This window comes from Tamandua tetradactyla, chromosome 12, assembly GCF_023851605.1.
Source record: "Tamandua tetradactyla isolate mTamTet1 chromosome 12, mTamTet1.pri, whole genome shotgun sequence".
In the NCBI taxonomy this organism is placed as follows: Eukaryota; Metazoa; Chordata; class Mammalia; order Pilosa; family Myrmecophagidae; genus Tamandua; species Tamandua tetradactyla.
In genome coordinates, this window is record NC_135338.1 from 100,061,319 (window position 1) to 100,076,161 (window position 14,843).

General features: G+C 48.0%; 1 protein-coding gene across 1 annotated transcript; it reads right to left on the reverse strand.

Annotated features, from left to right (window-relative positions):
- Positions 1 to 728: 728 nt before the first annotated feature.
- C12H15orf40 (chromosome 12 C15orf40 homolog) lies at positions 729 to 14,520 on the reverse strand. Its single transcript, XM_077124325.1, has 4 exons — positions 14,377 to 14,520; positions 10,856 to 10,982; positions 2,620 to 2,747; positions 729 to 1,662 (listed from the first exon to the last, which is right to left on the reverse strand). The coding sequence occupies exons 1-4, from the start codon at positions 14,476 to 14,478 to the stop codon at positions 1,567 to 1,569; spliced, it is 453 nt and encodes a 150-aa protein (XP_076980440.1). The 5' UTR covers positions 14,479 to 14,520; the 3' UTR covers positions 729 to 1,566.
- Positions 14,521 to 14,843: the final 323 nt, after the last annotated feature.

The following is a 14,843-nucleotide window of genomic DNA, read 5'->3' on the forward strand; positions in this document are numbered from 1 at the left end:
TGGAAACTTTATTAAATTATCTCCACAGAGATGTGACACCCCCGATTGTGTGTGTGGCCTTTTGATTAGATGGATACGTGACTCCACCCATTATACATGGGTCTTGATTAGTTTTACTGGAGTCCTGTAAAAGGGGGAGCATTGTGGAGAAAGGAGAGCAGATGCAAACACCTGGAGAACAGTTTCAGAGCTGATAGAGCCCACACAGCAGAGACCTTTGGAGATTCAGAAGGAAAGTGACCCCAGGGAAGCATTATGAAAAGAGAGGCTGGGAGAGAAGCTAGCAGGCAGTGCCCTGCACCTTTCCAGTTGACAGCTGTCCTGGGGACATCGGCCTTTCTTGAGTGAAGGTAACCTCTTGTTGGTGCCTTAATTTGGCATTCTCATGGCCTCAGAACTGTAAACTTACAGCTTATTAAATTCCTTTTTAAAAAACTGTTCCACTTTGGGTATATTGCATTCCTCCAGCTTAACAAACTAATACACTATGTTATTATAATTTGCACTGAATATTAAAAGATATTCATTAGTAGGTTTTGAAGCTTTACTATAGATGTGATTTTTGAAAGGCTTTTACAACTACTGAAAATAGGTTTGATACTCTTTCTTCTTTTAAGGATCTTTGGAAATTCACACAAACTACTAAATTTGATGAGCACAGCTACCATCAATGTTCTGAGGAGAAAAATATTCATTGACTTCTTGAAATTATAATTAACATCAATAAATTATAAGTCTGGATTATTTTTATTTAGTTTTTCATAAAAAGGCTCAATAGTTTTTTTGGTATATGTGCAGTGGGGTCACATTTTACTCATTCCCATGGGGATATCCCATTATTGCAGCACCATCTGTTGAATTTTTTTTTTTTTTTTTTTGGAGTGCATAGGCTAGAAATTTAACCCTGGTCTCCCACATGGCAGGCTAGAATTCTACCAGTGAACTACCCGTGCACCCTCAATATAATTGTTTAAAAAGGTGTAGAAAACATTTTTGCATTTAGATAAGCATTTTAAAATATAAGTTAAGACTACAATACAGTGGCAGATATTCTCCTGTTACTTGTAAACTGTCAGAATTCCAGAAATGTTTGTTCTAAACAAGTAAAGCACAAATAGAAATATTTTAATTTACACTCAGGATAAACTACATTCAACAAGGAATTAAAGGATCTGGGTTCTAGTCATCATCTTGCATTGTGTAACCTTAAGTCTCTCAACCTCTGGATACTAGAATCTCCATCATAAAATGAAATGGGTAAAGTGAGGTCATCTTGAATTTCCTTTCCAGCTCTGTAATTCTGTAGTGCCATGAAATCATAGTTACGTGCTCCACACTGTTTTGGGTCAGGAATTTTAAACCCTGTAATTAATGTATAATACTTTTAAAATTTTTAGTTTTGTTCTTAATAAATGCATATATATATGTATTTATTATATATATATACATAATAAATGTATATATAATGTATTTCCCCCCTGTACTTAAATATGTTTCCTATATAACAGCCTCTTCATTGGTAGCAGTAAAAAAGTTTCTCAAGGATGTATTTTTCATTTCTGGCTTCTATTTGTCTTCAGCTTGCTTTTTTAATTTCTCTAAGATCTCTTCTGGAGTTGTGGAGACCAAAAGCTTCACCACCTTCTCACGAGATTTACCACCCTGGACCAAAAGGAAAGAGTGTCAGGATAACACATTCTGAACCTTCTAATGCTATCAGAAATAGCAGAGATATGCTGTGCGCAGCCACACCCATGCTGAGAGGCTGTCACAGGTGGGCTGAAGCTGTCCTGATGGCTTTGTAATCACCTTCCCTTGCCCACTTCTGAAATTTCCAAACAAAAACCAAACACACATCCAAGTGCTATGATTCACAACCACTTAAGACAACTTTAAAAAGGATTTATTTTGAAACAGATACTTTAAAGAAGGTAAAATGTGAGCAAGGACTAAGATAGATGGGTAGAGTTTATACAGGCAAAAAGTGGGGAGCAACTTCCAGGCAACCATTAGCGTACAAGTACTGGCAGAAAATGAGGAGTGACCTTGCCACATCAAATGAATTAAGTGGAGCCTAATAATCAATGGCTCTGAATGCCAGCTGGAAATCAGATGGCGCTCTCTAGCACTGAAAACAAGTGAAGCTTTAAAATATGTAAACATGCCTAGGACCCAATCCTGCAGATTCTGTTTTAAACATCTAGTTTAGAAACCAATGTCAGGTGACCCTGATACACACCCCTGGTGTTAACATCACATGGACCTTCCACCTTCCGAGTGAGCAACTGCTGGTGAGCAAGGGCAAGGCGGGGCTGGCACCGGGCGGCTAATGGAGGTGACAAGCTTTTTAGTAGGGGAAAGGCTTGATGGAAAAGGCGAGCAAGAGTGCCTGGCAGAGCAGGATGCAGGAATGCATTCAGGAGGAAGAAAGTGCCAGACATGGTGGTAATGAAGGAATGAATGTAAATACAGGGTTTGGATGGTCTGAATGAAGACTGATTACATGAATATGGGAGGGAAACTGGTATTTCACTTATTTGAAAAAGAAAAAAATCATTATTTTACAAATAATGATTGGTGTGTAATAATAAAAGATACTTTTAAAACAGAGAGACGTACCTTATCCAAAACCACATCACTCTTCCTGAGTTCTAAGACCTTGGAAAGGTATCGGCAGAGCTCTGCGTTAGCCTCTCCTTCTGAGGGAGGTGCTGCGATAGCTACATTTACAGCTTCAGGTGTCAAATCTGGAATGGAAATGCGAAATTTAGCTTTAAAGAGTTTTTTTTTTCCTTGATGAAGTGAGGATATTTTGTTAAAGAATTTGTGTTTTCCTGGTACTCACTAGGTTTTCAGTAAATAACTGTTAACTGAGTAAATGGATGATTAATTACATGTTGAACATAAACATGATAAATATGTCTTTATCACTACAAAAAAATACCTAGAAAAGAAAACCCCCTTTATCCTACCCTCTGATCAAGATGGGCCCACATGGAGACTTCCGGAGAAGATGGCGGCTTAGTAAGACGCGCAGGTCTTAGTTCCTCCTCCAGAACAGCTACTAAAGAAATAGAAACGGTACAGAACACCTCCCGGAGCCACAACAGAGACCAAAAAGACAGCGTACCCCACTTTGGAACGGCTGAACCGGCAGGGAGAATCCACTGCAGTGAGATCACCAAGGGGCGCGCGCTTCCCCGGGCCGGGGCGGCTGGCGGCCGGAGTCCCTCCCTCCCTCCTTCCCAGGCCAGCTGGGAGAATTGGACAGGCGATCTCCTCAAGCTGCGGCGGCTGGCGCACCCCCCCCCCACGTGCGGGCCCCGAACCGGCTGGGAGAATTGGATCGGAGGTCCCCCAAGCTGCGGAGACCGGCGATCAGGGTCCCTTCCACACACGTGGCTTCCCGGTCTGGCTGGGAACGTTGGATAGGCACTCCCACAAGCCGCGGCAGCCAGCGCCCCCCCCACTACGCTTGGCGTCTCGGGCCGGCTGGGATATTTGGACCAGCACTCCCGCAAGCCGCGGAGGCCGGCGACCCTCCCCACGCGCGGATTCCCGGGCTGGCTGGGAGATTCGGATCAGCACTACCCCAAGCCGCTTTGGCTGGCGACCCCCCCCCACAGTGAGAGTTTTCCAAAGTTAAAGGAGCCACAGCATCTTTTACTGGTGGGACCCGCAGACAGACGAGCGCAACGAGTGCCACCTACTGGGCAGGATAAGAAAAACAGAACCCAGAGATTTCACAGAAAAATCTTTCACCCTGCTGGGTCCCACACCCAGGGATATCTGGTTAAATGCCCAGACGCCAAAAGAAAATAACGGATCACGCTCGGAAAACTGAAGATATGGCCCAGTCAAAGGAACAAACCAATAGTTCAAATGAGATACAGGAGCTGAGACAACTAATGCTGAATATACGAACAGAAATGGAAAACCTCTTCAAAAACCAAATCAATAAATTGAGGGAGGACATGAAGAAGACATGGGCTGAACAAAAAGAAGAAATAGAAAATCTGAAAAAACAAATCGCAGAACTTATGGGAGTGAAGGACAAAGTAGAAAAGATGGAAAAAACAATGGATACCTACAATGGTAGATTTAAAGAGACAGAAGCTAGAATTAGTGAACTGGAGGATGGAACATCTGAATTCCAAAAAGAAACAGAACCTATACGGAAAAGAATGGAAAAATTTGTACAGGGGATCAGGGAACTCAAGGACAATATGAACCGCACAAATATACGTGTTGTGGGTGTCCCAGAAGGAGAAGAGAAGGGAAAAGGAGGAGAAAAACTAATGGAAGAAATTATCACTGAAAATTTCCCAACTCTTATGAAAGATCTAAAATTACAGATCCAAGAAGTGCAGCACACCCCAAAGAGAATAGACCCAAATAGGCGTTCTCCAAGACACTTACTAGTTAGAACGTCAGAGGTCAAAGAGAAAGAGAAGATCTTGAAAGCAGCAAGAGAAAAACAATCCATCACATACAAGGGAAACCCAATAAGACTATGTGTAGATTTCTCAGCAGAAACCATGGAAGCTAGAAGACAGTGGGATGATATATTTAAATTACTAAAAGAGAAAAACTGCCAACCAAGACTCCTATACCCAGCAAAATTATCCTTCAAAAATGAGGGAGAAATTAAAACATTTTCAGACAAAAAGTCACTGAGAGAATTTGTGACCAAGAGACCAACTCTGCAAGAAATACTAAAGGGAGCACTAGAGTCAGATACGAAAAGACAGAAGAGAGAGGTATGGAGAAGAGTGTAGAAAGAAGGAAAATCAGATATGATATATATAATACAAAAGGCAAAATGGTAGAGGAAAATATCATCCAAACAGTAATAACACTAAATGTTAATGGACTGAATTCCCCAATCAAAAGACATAGACTGGCAGAATGGATTAAAAAACAGGATCCTTCGATATGCTGTCTACAGGAAACACATCTTAGACCCAAAGATAAACATAGGTTGAAAGTGAAAGGTTGGGAAAAGATATTTCATGCAAATAACAACCAGAAAAGAGCAGGAGTAGCTATACTAATATCCAACAAATTAGACTTCAAATGTAAAACAGTTAAAAGAGATAAAGAAGGACACTATATACTAATAAAAGGAACAATTCAACAAGAAGACATAACAATCATAAATATTTATGCACCGAACCAGAATGCCCCAAAATACGTGAGGAATACACTGCAAACACTGAAAAGGGAAATAGACACATATACCATAATAGCTGGAGACTTCAATTCACCACTCTCATCAATGGACAGAACATCTAAACACAGGAGCAATAAAGAAGTAGAGAATCTGAATACTACAATAAATGAGCTAGACTTAACAGACATTTATAGGACATTACATCCCACAACAACAGGATATACCTTTTTCTCAAGTGCTCATGGATCATTCTCAAAGATAGACCATATGCTGGGTCACAAAGCAAGTCTTAACAAATTTAAAAAGATTGAAATCATACACAACACTTTCTTGGATCATAAAGGAATGAAGTTGGAAATCAATAATAGGCGGAGTGCCAGAAAATTCACAAATACGTGGAGGCTCAACAACACACTCTTAAACAACGAGTGGGTCAAGGAAGAAATTGCAAGAGAAATTAGTAAATACCTCGAGGCGAATGAAAATGAAAACACAACATATCAAAACCTATGGGACGCAGCAAAGGCAGTGCTAACAGGGAAATTTATTGCCCTAAATGCCTATATCAGAAAAGAAGAAAAGGCAAAAATTCAGGAATTAACTGTCCACTTGGAAGAACTGGAGAAAGAACAGCAAACTAACCCCAAAGCAAGCAAAAGGAAAGAAATAACAAAGATTAGAGCAGAAATAAATGAAATGAAAACATGAAAACAATAGAGAAAATCAATAAGATTGATGGGCCCTTAGCGAGATCGACAAAAAGAAGAAGAGAGAGGATGCAAATAAATAAGATCAGAGATGGAAGAGGAGACATAACTACTGACCTCACAGAAATAAAGGAGGTAATAACAGGATACTATGAACAATTTTACGCTAATAAATACAACAATTTAGATGAAATGGATGGGTTCCTGGAAAGACATGAACAACCAACTTTGACTCAAGAAGACATAGATGACCTCAACAAACCAATCACAAGTAAAGAAATTGAATCAGTCATTCAAAAGCTTCCTAAAAAGAAAAGTCCAGGACCAGATGGCTTCACATGTGAATTCTACCAAACATTCCAGAAAGAATTAGTACCAACTCTCCTCAAACTCTTCAAAAAAATCAAAGTGGAGGGAAAGCTACCTAATTCATTCTATGAAGCCAATATCACCCTCACACCAAAACCAGGCAAAGATATTACAAAAAAAGAAAACTACAGACCAATCTCTCTAACGAATATAGATGCAAAATCCTCAACAAAATTCTAGCAAACCGAATCCAACAATACATTAAAAGAATTATACATCATGACCAAGCAGGATTCATCCCAGGTATGCAAGGATGGTTCAACATAAGAAAATCAATTAATGTAATACACCATATCAACAAATCAAAGCAGAAAAATCACATGATCATCTCAGTTGATGCAGAGAAGGAATTTGACAAGATTCAACATCCTTTCCTGTTGAAAACACTTCAAAGGATAGGAATACAAGGGAACTTCCTTAAAATGATAGAGGGACTATATGAAAAACACACAGCTAATATCATCCTCAATGGGGAAAAATTGAAAACTTTCCCCCTAAGATCAGGAACAAGACAAGGATGTCCATTATCACCACTATTATTCAACATCGTGTTGGAGGTTCTAGCCAGAGCAATTAGACAAGAAAAAGAAATACAAGGCATCAAAATTGGAAAGGAAGAAGTAAAACTATCACTGTTTGCAGACGATATGATACTATCCGTCGAAAACCCGGAAAAATCCACAACAAAACTACTAGAGCTAATAAATGAGTACAGCAAAGTAGCAGGTTACAAGATCAACATTCAAAAATCTGTAGCATTTCTATACACAAGCAATGAACAAGCTGAGGGGGAAATCAAGAAATGAATTCCATGTACAATTGCAACTAAAAGAATAAAATACCTAGGAATAAATTTAACTAAAGAGACAAAAAACCTATACAAAGAAAACTACAAAAAACTGTTAAAAGAAATCACAGAAGACCTAAATAGATGGAAGGGCATACCGTGTTCATGGATTGGAAGACTAAATATAGTTAAGATGCCAATCCTACCTAAATTGATTTACAGATTCAATGCAATACCAATCAAAATCCCAACAACTTATTTTTCAGAAATAGAAAAACCAATAAGCAAATTTATCTGGAAGGGCAGGGTGCCCCGAATTGCTAAAAGTATCTTGAGGAAAAAAAACGAAGCTGGAGGTCTCACGCTTCTGGACTTTAAGGCATATTATGAAGCCACAGTGGTCAAAACAGCATGGGATTGGCATAAAGATAGATATATCGACCAATGGAATCGAATAGAGTGCTCAGATATAGACCCTCTCATCTATGGACATTTGATCTTCGATAAGGCAGTCAAGCCAACTCAGCTGGGACAGAACAGTCTCTTCAATAAATGGTGCCTAGAGAACTGGATATCCACATGCAAAAGAATGAAAGAAGACCCGTATCTCACACCCTATACAAAAGTTAAGTCAAAATGGATCAAAGATCTAAACATTAGGTCTAAGACCATAAAACAGTTAGAGGAAAATGTAGGGAGATAGCTTATGAAACTTACAATTGGAGGCGGTTTTATGGACCTTAAACCTAAAGCAAGAGCACTGAAGAAGGAAATAAATAAATGGGAGCTCCTCAAAATTAAACACTTTTGTGCATCAAAGAACTTCATCAAGAAAGTAGAAAGACAGCCTACACAATGGGAGACAATATTTGGAAATGACATATCAGATAAAGGTCTAGTATCCAGAATTTATAAAGAGATTGTCCAACTCAACAACAAAAAGACAGCCAACCCAATTACAAAATGGGAGAAGACTTGAACAGACACCTCTCAGAAGAGGAAATACAAATGGCCAAAAGGCACATGAAGAGATGCTCAATGTCCCTGGCCATTAGAGAAATGCAAATCAAAACCACAATGAGATATCATCTCACACCCACCAGAATGGCCATTATCAACAAAACAGAAAATGACAAGTGCTGGAAAGGATGCGGAGAAAGAGGCACACTTATCCACTGTTGGTGGGAATGTCAAATGGTGCAACCACTGTGGAAGGCAGTTTAACGGTTCCTCAAAAAACTGAATATAGAACTGCCATACGACCCAGCAATACCATTGCTAGGTATCTACTCAAAGGACTTAAGGGCAACGAGATGGAAACAGCCAAAATTTGATGATCGTCCATCAACAGACGAGTGGCTAAACAAACTGTGGTATATACATACGATGGAATATTATGCAGCTCTAAGACAGAATAAACTTATGAAGTATGTAATAACATGGATGGACCTAGAGAACATTATGCTGAGTGAGTCTAGCCAAAAACTAAAGGACAAATACTGTATGGTCCCACTGATGTGAACCGACATTCGAGAATAAACTTGGAATATGTCATTGGTAACAGAGACCAGCAGGAGTTAGAAACAGGGTAAGATAATGGGTAATTGGAGCTGAAGGGATACAGACTGGGCAACAGGACTAGATACAAAAACTCAAAAATGGACAGCACAATAATACCTAATTGTAATGTAATTATGTTAAAACACTGAATGAAGCTGCATCTGAGCTATAGTTTTTTTTGTTTGTTTGTCTTTTGTTTTTTTTTTCCTTTTATATATATATATATTTTATTTTTTATTATTATTTTTATTTTTTCTCTATATTAACATTCTATCTTTTTCTGTTGTTTTGCTAGTTCTTTTCCTACATCGATGCAAATGTACTAAGAAATGATGATCATACATCTTTGTGATGATATTAAGAATTACTGATTGCATATGTAGAATGGAATGATTTCTAAATGTTGTGTTAATTTCTTTTTTTTCTTTTTTTAATTGATAAAAAAAAAAAAAAAAAAAGATGGGCCCACATGGTCCTGGGCAGTGTCCTGGAAACTGCCCTTGGCCTGCCAGGAAGAGCCCAGGCAGGGGGACAGAGTGGGGCCCTAGTCCCAGCAATGTCACTGAGGGAGCGTGAGCAAGGCAGCTCTGGACGTGCCACCTCAGGGTTTCATCATCAGGACAGCGCCGGGATAGACTGATGAAATATCTTTAAGTATTTAAAAATATCTTTAATATTTTAAAATTTTACTGAGGCTCATTTAATTTACATTTATATAGCACTTACTACAGGTTAATTTTAAAGACATACAAAAATGTTTTAAGGGCTTTACAAATACTAACTTGTTTAATCCTTATAACTAAGAAGAAGTTATTAATATCAGATTCATTTTACAAGTGTGGAAACTGGTATAGGGAAGGAATTTGTTCAACATCACATGTCTAGAAAATGATGATATGAATCAGAGAATATTTGAACCCATGCTTTGGAGTCCAGGAACAAAGAGCAATGCTTTTTAAGAGTGGTCCTGATACCCCATTATACACCCTTATAAAAAGCAACCTGCTTGTAGTCCTCCACCGTTATGAGAGAGACAGGTATTTACTCAAGTCGTTTCCAAGCGAGCAAACCTGCAATGCCTAGGGTTACTCAGGCACTTCCACATTCTGCCCACGACATGGCCACACAATCCACAAGCATGAGCCAGGAGAACAACCCTCTCCCTTTCCTGCCAAAGACCACGTCACTGACTCTACGATGCACAATTTTTCAATTTTAACATGTTTGAAATCACAAGATGAGTCTTGTCATCTATAGAAAAGTGTTTAATTGGTAGTAGGATTTTTCTTACTTAGTGCTATATAAAATATTTGTATATATTCAAGTACTTTCATAGTTGATGGAATTTTAGATTTGATGAAATACGGTATCCTACCTTTGGAGTATACACAGCAACTACTTAGAAAATGACTGGCGAGGACAATTTGGTCAACAGAGCCAAGTTAATATGGTCATCAGCACCAACCAGGCCTAGGAGCCCAATTCTGAGATCTTGTTTTCAGAGTATTAAAAAATTAAATAAAGTAGGATACAGAATTTCAGAGGTGAGAAAACCTTCACGATAATCCAGATCAATGGTTTTCATTTTCTCTGAATCTTTCTTTTTTCCCAGTTTTACTTCAATCCCCGAATTCTTTGAAACAAATACAAACACAAGTCTGCGTGCCTGGCCTCCCCTTTGCCCAGCACAGAGATTCCTGCAGCACCTCTAGGGCTCCTGGAAATAGCTTGAAAAACCTCTTAGCCAACTCTCTTTTGACAGATGAAAAGCCCGGATCCAGAAATCTTTTGTATTGTTTTGGTTTAAAATAAGTTAACATAGGAATTGATGATTGGGGGCGGGGAAGGGGGAGTCTCAGGTTTCATTTTCTCCCCTTCCTTCCTTAGACCAGTAACTGTTAAACTAGACCAAGACACCTTCCTGTTTTTCATTCCCCCTCTGGCCAATGTCTCCAATTTGGAATATGACAAACTAAGAACTACCCAGGCTACAATACATTTCTATGTATGTCCTTTCTAAAATACTGTATTTTAAAAAAGGAAACTATTTAATGTTTTTTCATAGTTTTCTGGCATGTTTTAAATATAGCCTATTCGTCTTCAGACACTGGATTCACACCTTTACATTAAGATCTAGAATTAACTGCAGCTGTGGAAAATACCTGAGGGTCATGGCACAGGCTTCTGGCCCACCAAGGCAAAGGGAGGGTGGTGGGGACGCCCATGCCCACAAGAGTCCCACCCCATGTCCAGAAGTACCTGTTACAGCATTCTGCTTGGAGCCGGGTTTGGCATGGATGGCTATGGTGACACAGCCTTTAGGGTCAACCGCCACAGGACCAGAGCGAGGAGGTGGTCTCTCTGGTTCCTTACGCTGGCTTTTAACCTAAAATGACAACAGCCACACCACAATCTTATGGGTTACAAAAATATCTCCCCATATATTTAATTTGATCTTTCTATTTCTTCCCCTTCACCTCTAACCAAGACAAACTAGCCCAATCAGTCCTGTCCAGGGATTTCGGGCAACCCAGAACGCTTTCCCTCAAAGCTCCAGTCGACTCCACATGGAGCCTTCCCATCTATTCCCAAGTGCCTTTTCCTGCCTTGGAAGACCTGACGTTGGAGCCCACACCTCAGTTCTGGATCTCACAGCCCAACTCCTCAGAAGCAGGGACGATTATTATTCATCTTTGTACTCCATGCGGCAGGAACTCTAAGTGCTGTTCTGTGAACAACTAAGGCTGGAAGCCTATGCGTTTTGGTGGGGAAGGAAGGAACACCTTGGACACCGCGGCAGCCGCCCGCGGAGGTCAGCCCCGGACACCGCGACAGCCGCCCGCGGAGGTCAGCCCCGGACACCGCGACAGCCGCCCGCGGAGGTCAGCCCCGGACACCGCGACAGCCGCCCGCGGAGGCCAGCCCCGGACACCGCGACAGCCGCCCGCGGAGGTCAGCCCCGGACACCGTGGCAGCCGCCCGCGGAGGTCAGCCCCGGACACCGCGACAGCCGCCTGCAGGAGGTCAGCCCCGGACACCGCGGCAGCCGCCAGCGGAGGTCAGCCCCGGACACCGCGGCAGCCGCCCGCAGAGGTCAGCCCCGGACACCGCGACAGCCGCCTGCAGGAGGTCAGCCCCGGACACCGCGGCAGCCGCCAGCGGAGGTCAGCCCCGGACACCGCGGCAGCCGCCTGCAGGAGGCCAGCCCCGGACACCGCGACAGCCGCCCGCGGAGGTCAGCCCCGGACACCGCGGCAGCCGCCCGCGGAGGTCAGCCCCGGACACCGCAGCAGCCGCCTGCAGGAGGCCAGCCCCGGACACCGCGGCAGCCGCCAGCGGAGGTCAGCCCCGGACACCGCGACAGCCGCCCGCGGAGGTCAGCCCCGGACACCGCGACAGCCGCCTGCAGGAGGCCAGCCCCGGACACCGCGACAGCCGCCCGCGGAGGTCAGCCCCGGACACCGTGACAGCCGCCCGCGGAGGTCAGCCCCGGACACCACGACAGCCGCCTGCAGGAGGCCAGCCCCGGACACTGCGACAGCCGCCCGCGGAGGCCAGCCCCGGATACCGCGGCAGCCGCCCGCGGAGGTCAGCTCCGGACACCGCGACAGCCGCCCGCGGAGGCCAGCCCCGGACACCGCGACAGCCGCCTGCAGGAGGCCAGCCCCGGACACCGCGACAGCCGCCCGCGGAGGTCAGCCCCGGACACCGCGACAGCCGCCCGCGGAGGCCAGCCCCGGACACCGCGACAGCCGCCCGCGGAGGTCAGCCCCGGACACCGCGACAGCCGCCCGCGGAGGTCAGCCCCGGACACCGCGACAGCCGCCTGCAGGAGGCCAGCCCCGGACACCGCGACAGCCGCCCGCGGAGGTCAGCCCCGGACACCGCGGCAGCCGCCCGCGGAGGTCAGCCCCGGACACCGCGACAGCCGCCTGCAGGAGGCCAGCCCCGGACACCGCGACAGCCGCCCGCGGAGGTCAGCCCCGGACACCGCGGCAGCCGCCTGCAGGAGGCCAGCCCCGGACACCGCGACAGCCGCCCGCGGAGGTCAGCCCCGGACACCGCGGCAGCCGCCCGCGGAGGTCAGCCCCGGACACCGCGGCAGCCGCCTGCAGGAGGCCAGCCCCGGAGACCGCGACAGCCGCCCGCGGAGGTCAGCCCCGGACACCGCGACAGCCGCCCGCGGAGGTCAGCCCCGGACACCGCAGCAGCCGCCTGCAGGAGGCCAGCCCCGGACACCGCGGCAGCCGCCAGCGGAGGTCAGCCCCGGACACCGCGACAGACGCCCGCGGAGGTCAGCCCCGGACACCGCGACAGCCGCCCGCGGAAGCCAGCCCCGGACACCGCGACAGCCGCCTGCAGGAGGCCAGCCCCGGACACCGCGGCAGCCGCCAGCGGAGGTCAGCCCCGGACACCGCGACAGCCGCCCGCGGAGGCCAGCCCCGGACACCGCGACAGCCGCCCGCGGAGGTCAGCCCCGGACACCGCGACAGCCGCCCGCGGAGGTCAGCCCCGGACACCGCGGCAGCCGCCCGCGGAGGTCAGCCCCGGACACCGCGACAGCCGCCTGCAGGAGGCCAGCCCCGGACACCGCGACAGCCGCCCGCGGAGGTCAGCCCCGGACACCGCGGCAGCCGCCTGCAGGAGGCCAGCCCCGGACACCGCGACAGCCGCCCGCGGAGGTCAGCCCCGGACACCGCGACAGCCGCCCGCGGAGGTCAGCCCCGGACACCGCGGCAGCCGCCTGCAGGAGGCCAGCCCCGGAGACCGCGACAGCCGCCCGCGGAGGTCAGCCCCGGACACCGCGACAGCCGCCCGCGGAGGTCAGCCCCGGACACCACGACAGCCGCCTGCAGGAGGCCAGCCCCGGACACCGCGACAGCCGCCCGCGGCGGTCAGCCCCGGACACCGCGACAGCCGCCCGCGGAGGCCAGCCCCGGACACCGCGACAGCCGCCCGCGGAGGTCAGCCCCGGACACCACGGCAGCCGCCCGCGGAGGTCAGCCCCGGACACCGCGACAGCCGCCCGCGGAGGTCAGCCCCGGACACCGCGGCAGCCGCCTGCAGGAGGCCAGCCCCGGACACCGCGGCAGCCGCCAGCGGAGGTCAGCCCCGGACACCGCGACAGCCGCCCGCGGAGGTCAGCTCCGGACACCGCGACAGCCGCCCGCGGAGGTCAGCCCCGGACACCGCGACAGCCGCCCGCTGAGGCCAGCCCCGGACACCGCGGCAGCCGCCTGCAGGAGGCCAGCCCCGGACACCGCGGCAGCCGCCTGCAGGAGGCAGCCGAGTCTCAGCAATGTGTGGAGTTTGCTCTGCAAACCTGGTGGAAGGGAAGGAGGGAGTGGCGTTTTCCCGACAAGGGACACTGGTTAGTGAAGGTAAGGAGGCGCGTGCAGAACAGGGTTCCCGGGACGCACGGGCTGTGGGGCCGTGCGGGACAAGGGGCGGCCGGCTGAGTGTGAGATGAGGCCGGGCAGGCCCGCAAACGCAGACGAGAGGCCTCGGGTGCTGCCCGCCGGGAGCCCGGACTTCGCTGCAGGACTTGATCCGACGCCCGGGCCCGCCCTGGGCCGCCGGGTGCTGGCGGCGCCGCCCGCGAGGCCGGCAGAAGCAGCGCGCCGCGGGTCTGGGGGTCTTGGGCGCGGACCTGGCGACAAACTGTGGGCGGGCCCCGCGCTCCCCAGACCCCGCGTGGCCCAGGCTGCTTCCTTCTCGCTCCTGAACGAGTAGCCATCCTTACGGCCCACCCTGTCGCGGCCACAGGATTTGTCACTAGCCTTGTTCGTCGCACCAGCTTTCTTAGGCATCTCCACGCCAAAAAAGAGGCGAACGGCGGTACAAATACCGGGCCGCCTCAGCGCGCCGCGGAAGTGCAGCATCCCCACCTGAGGAAGCCCGAGGAAGGGCGGCCGGCGCCGGAAGGACCCTCTGCGCCTGCGCCGTCCCACCCGCTCGGTCCGAGGGCGCCACCTTCCGGCGGGCGGACGAGTCTGGTCTCCCTCCAGTACCAGTAGAAGCGCCCAGTCTGGAAAAAGGCCCAGGAGGAGGAAGAGAGGGGCTAGTTGTGGCACCTCTGGTCTCCTTCTTCATCGGGTAAAAAAAGGCAGTCCTTTCGCCTGTGCTATTCCACAAGATTGGAGTAAGCAGCACCGAGTGCACAGAGAGGCCCAGGTATCATACTTGGAGACAACCAGCAGGTGCAGAGCCCCTTGCTGCACCTTATGACCCACACGTGGATGCAGAG

Excerpts from the sequence above, each read along its gene's own strand:
- C12H15orf40 (XM_077124325.1), bottom strand. The coding sequence starts at position 14,478 with ATGCTGCACTTCCGCGGCGCGCTGAGGCGGCCCGGTATTTGTACCGCC. Across the intron at positions 10,983-14,376 it reads AAGCTGGTGCGACGAACAAG|GTTAAAAGCCAGCGTAAGGA; the intron begins GCTAGTGACAAA and ends TTGTCATTTTAG. Across the intron at positions 2,748-10,855 it reads CAAGCAGAATGCTGTAACAG|ATTTGACACCTGAAGCTGTA; the intron begins GTACTTCTGGAC and ends TTTCCATTCCAG.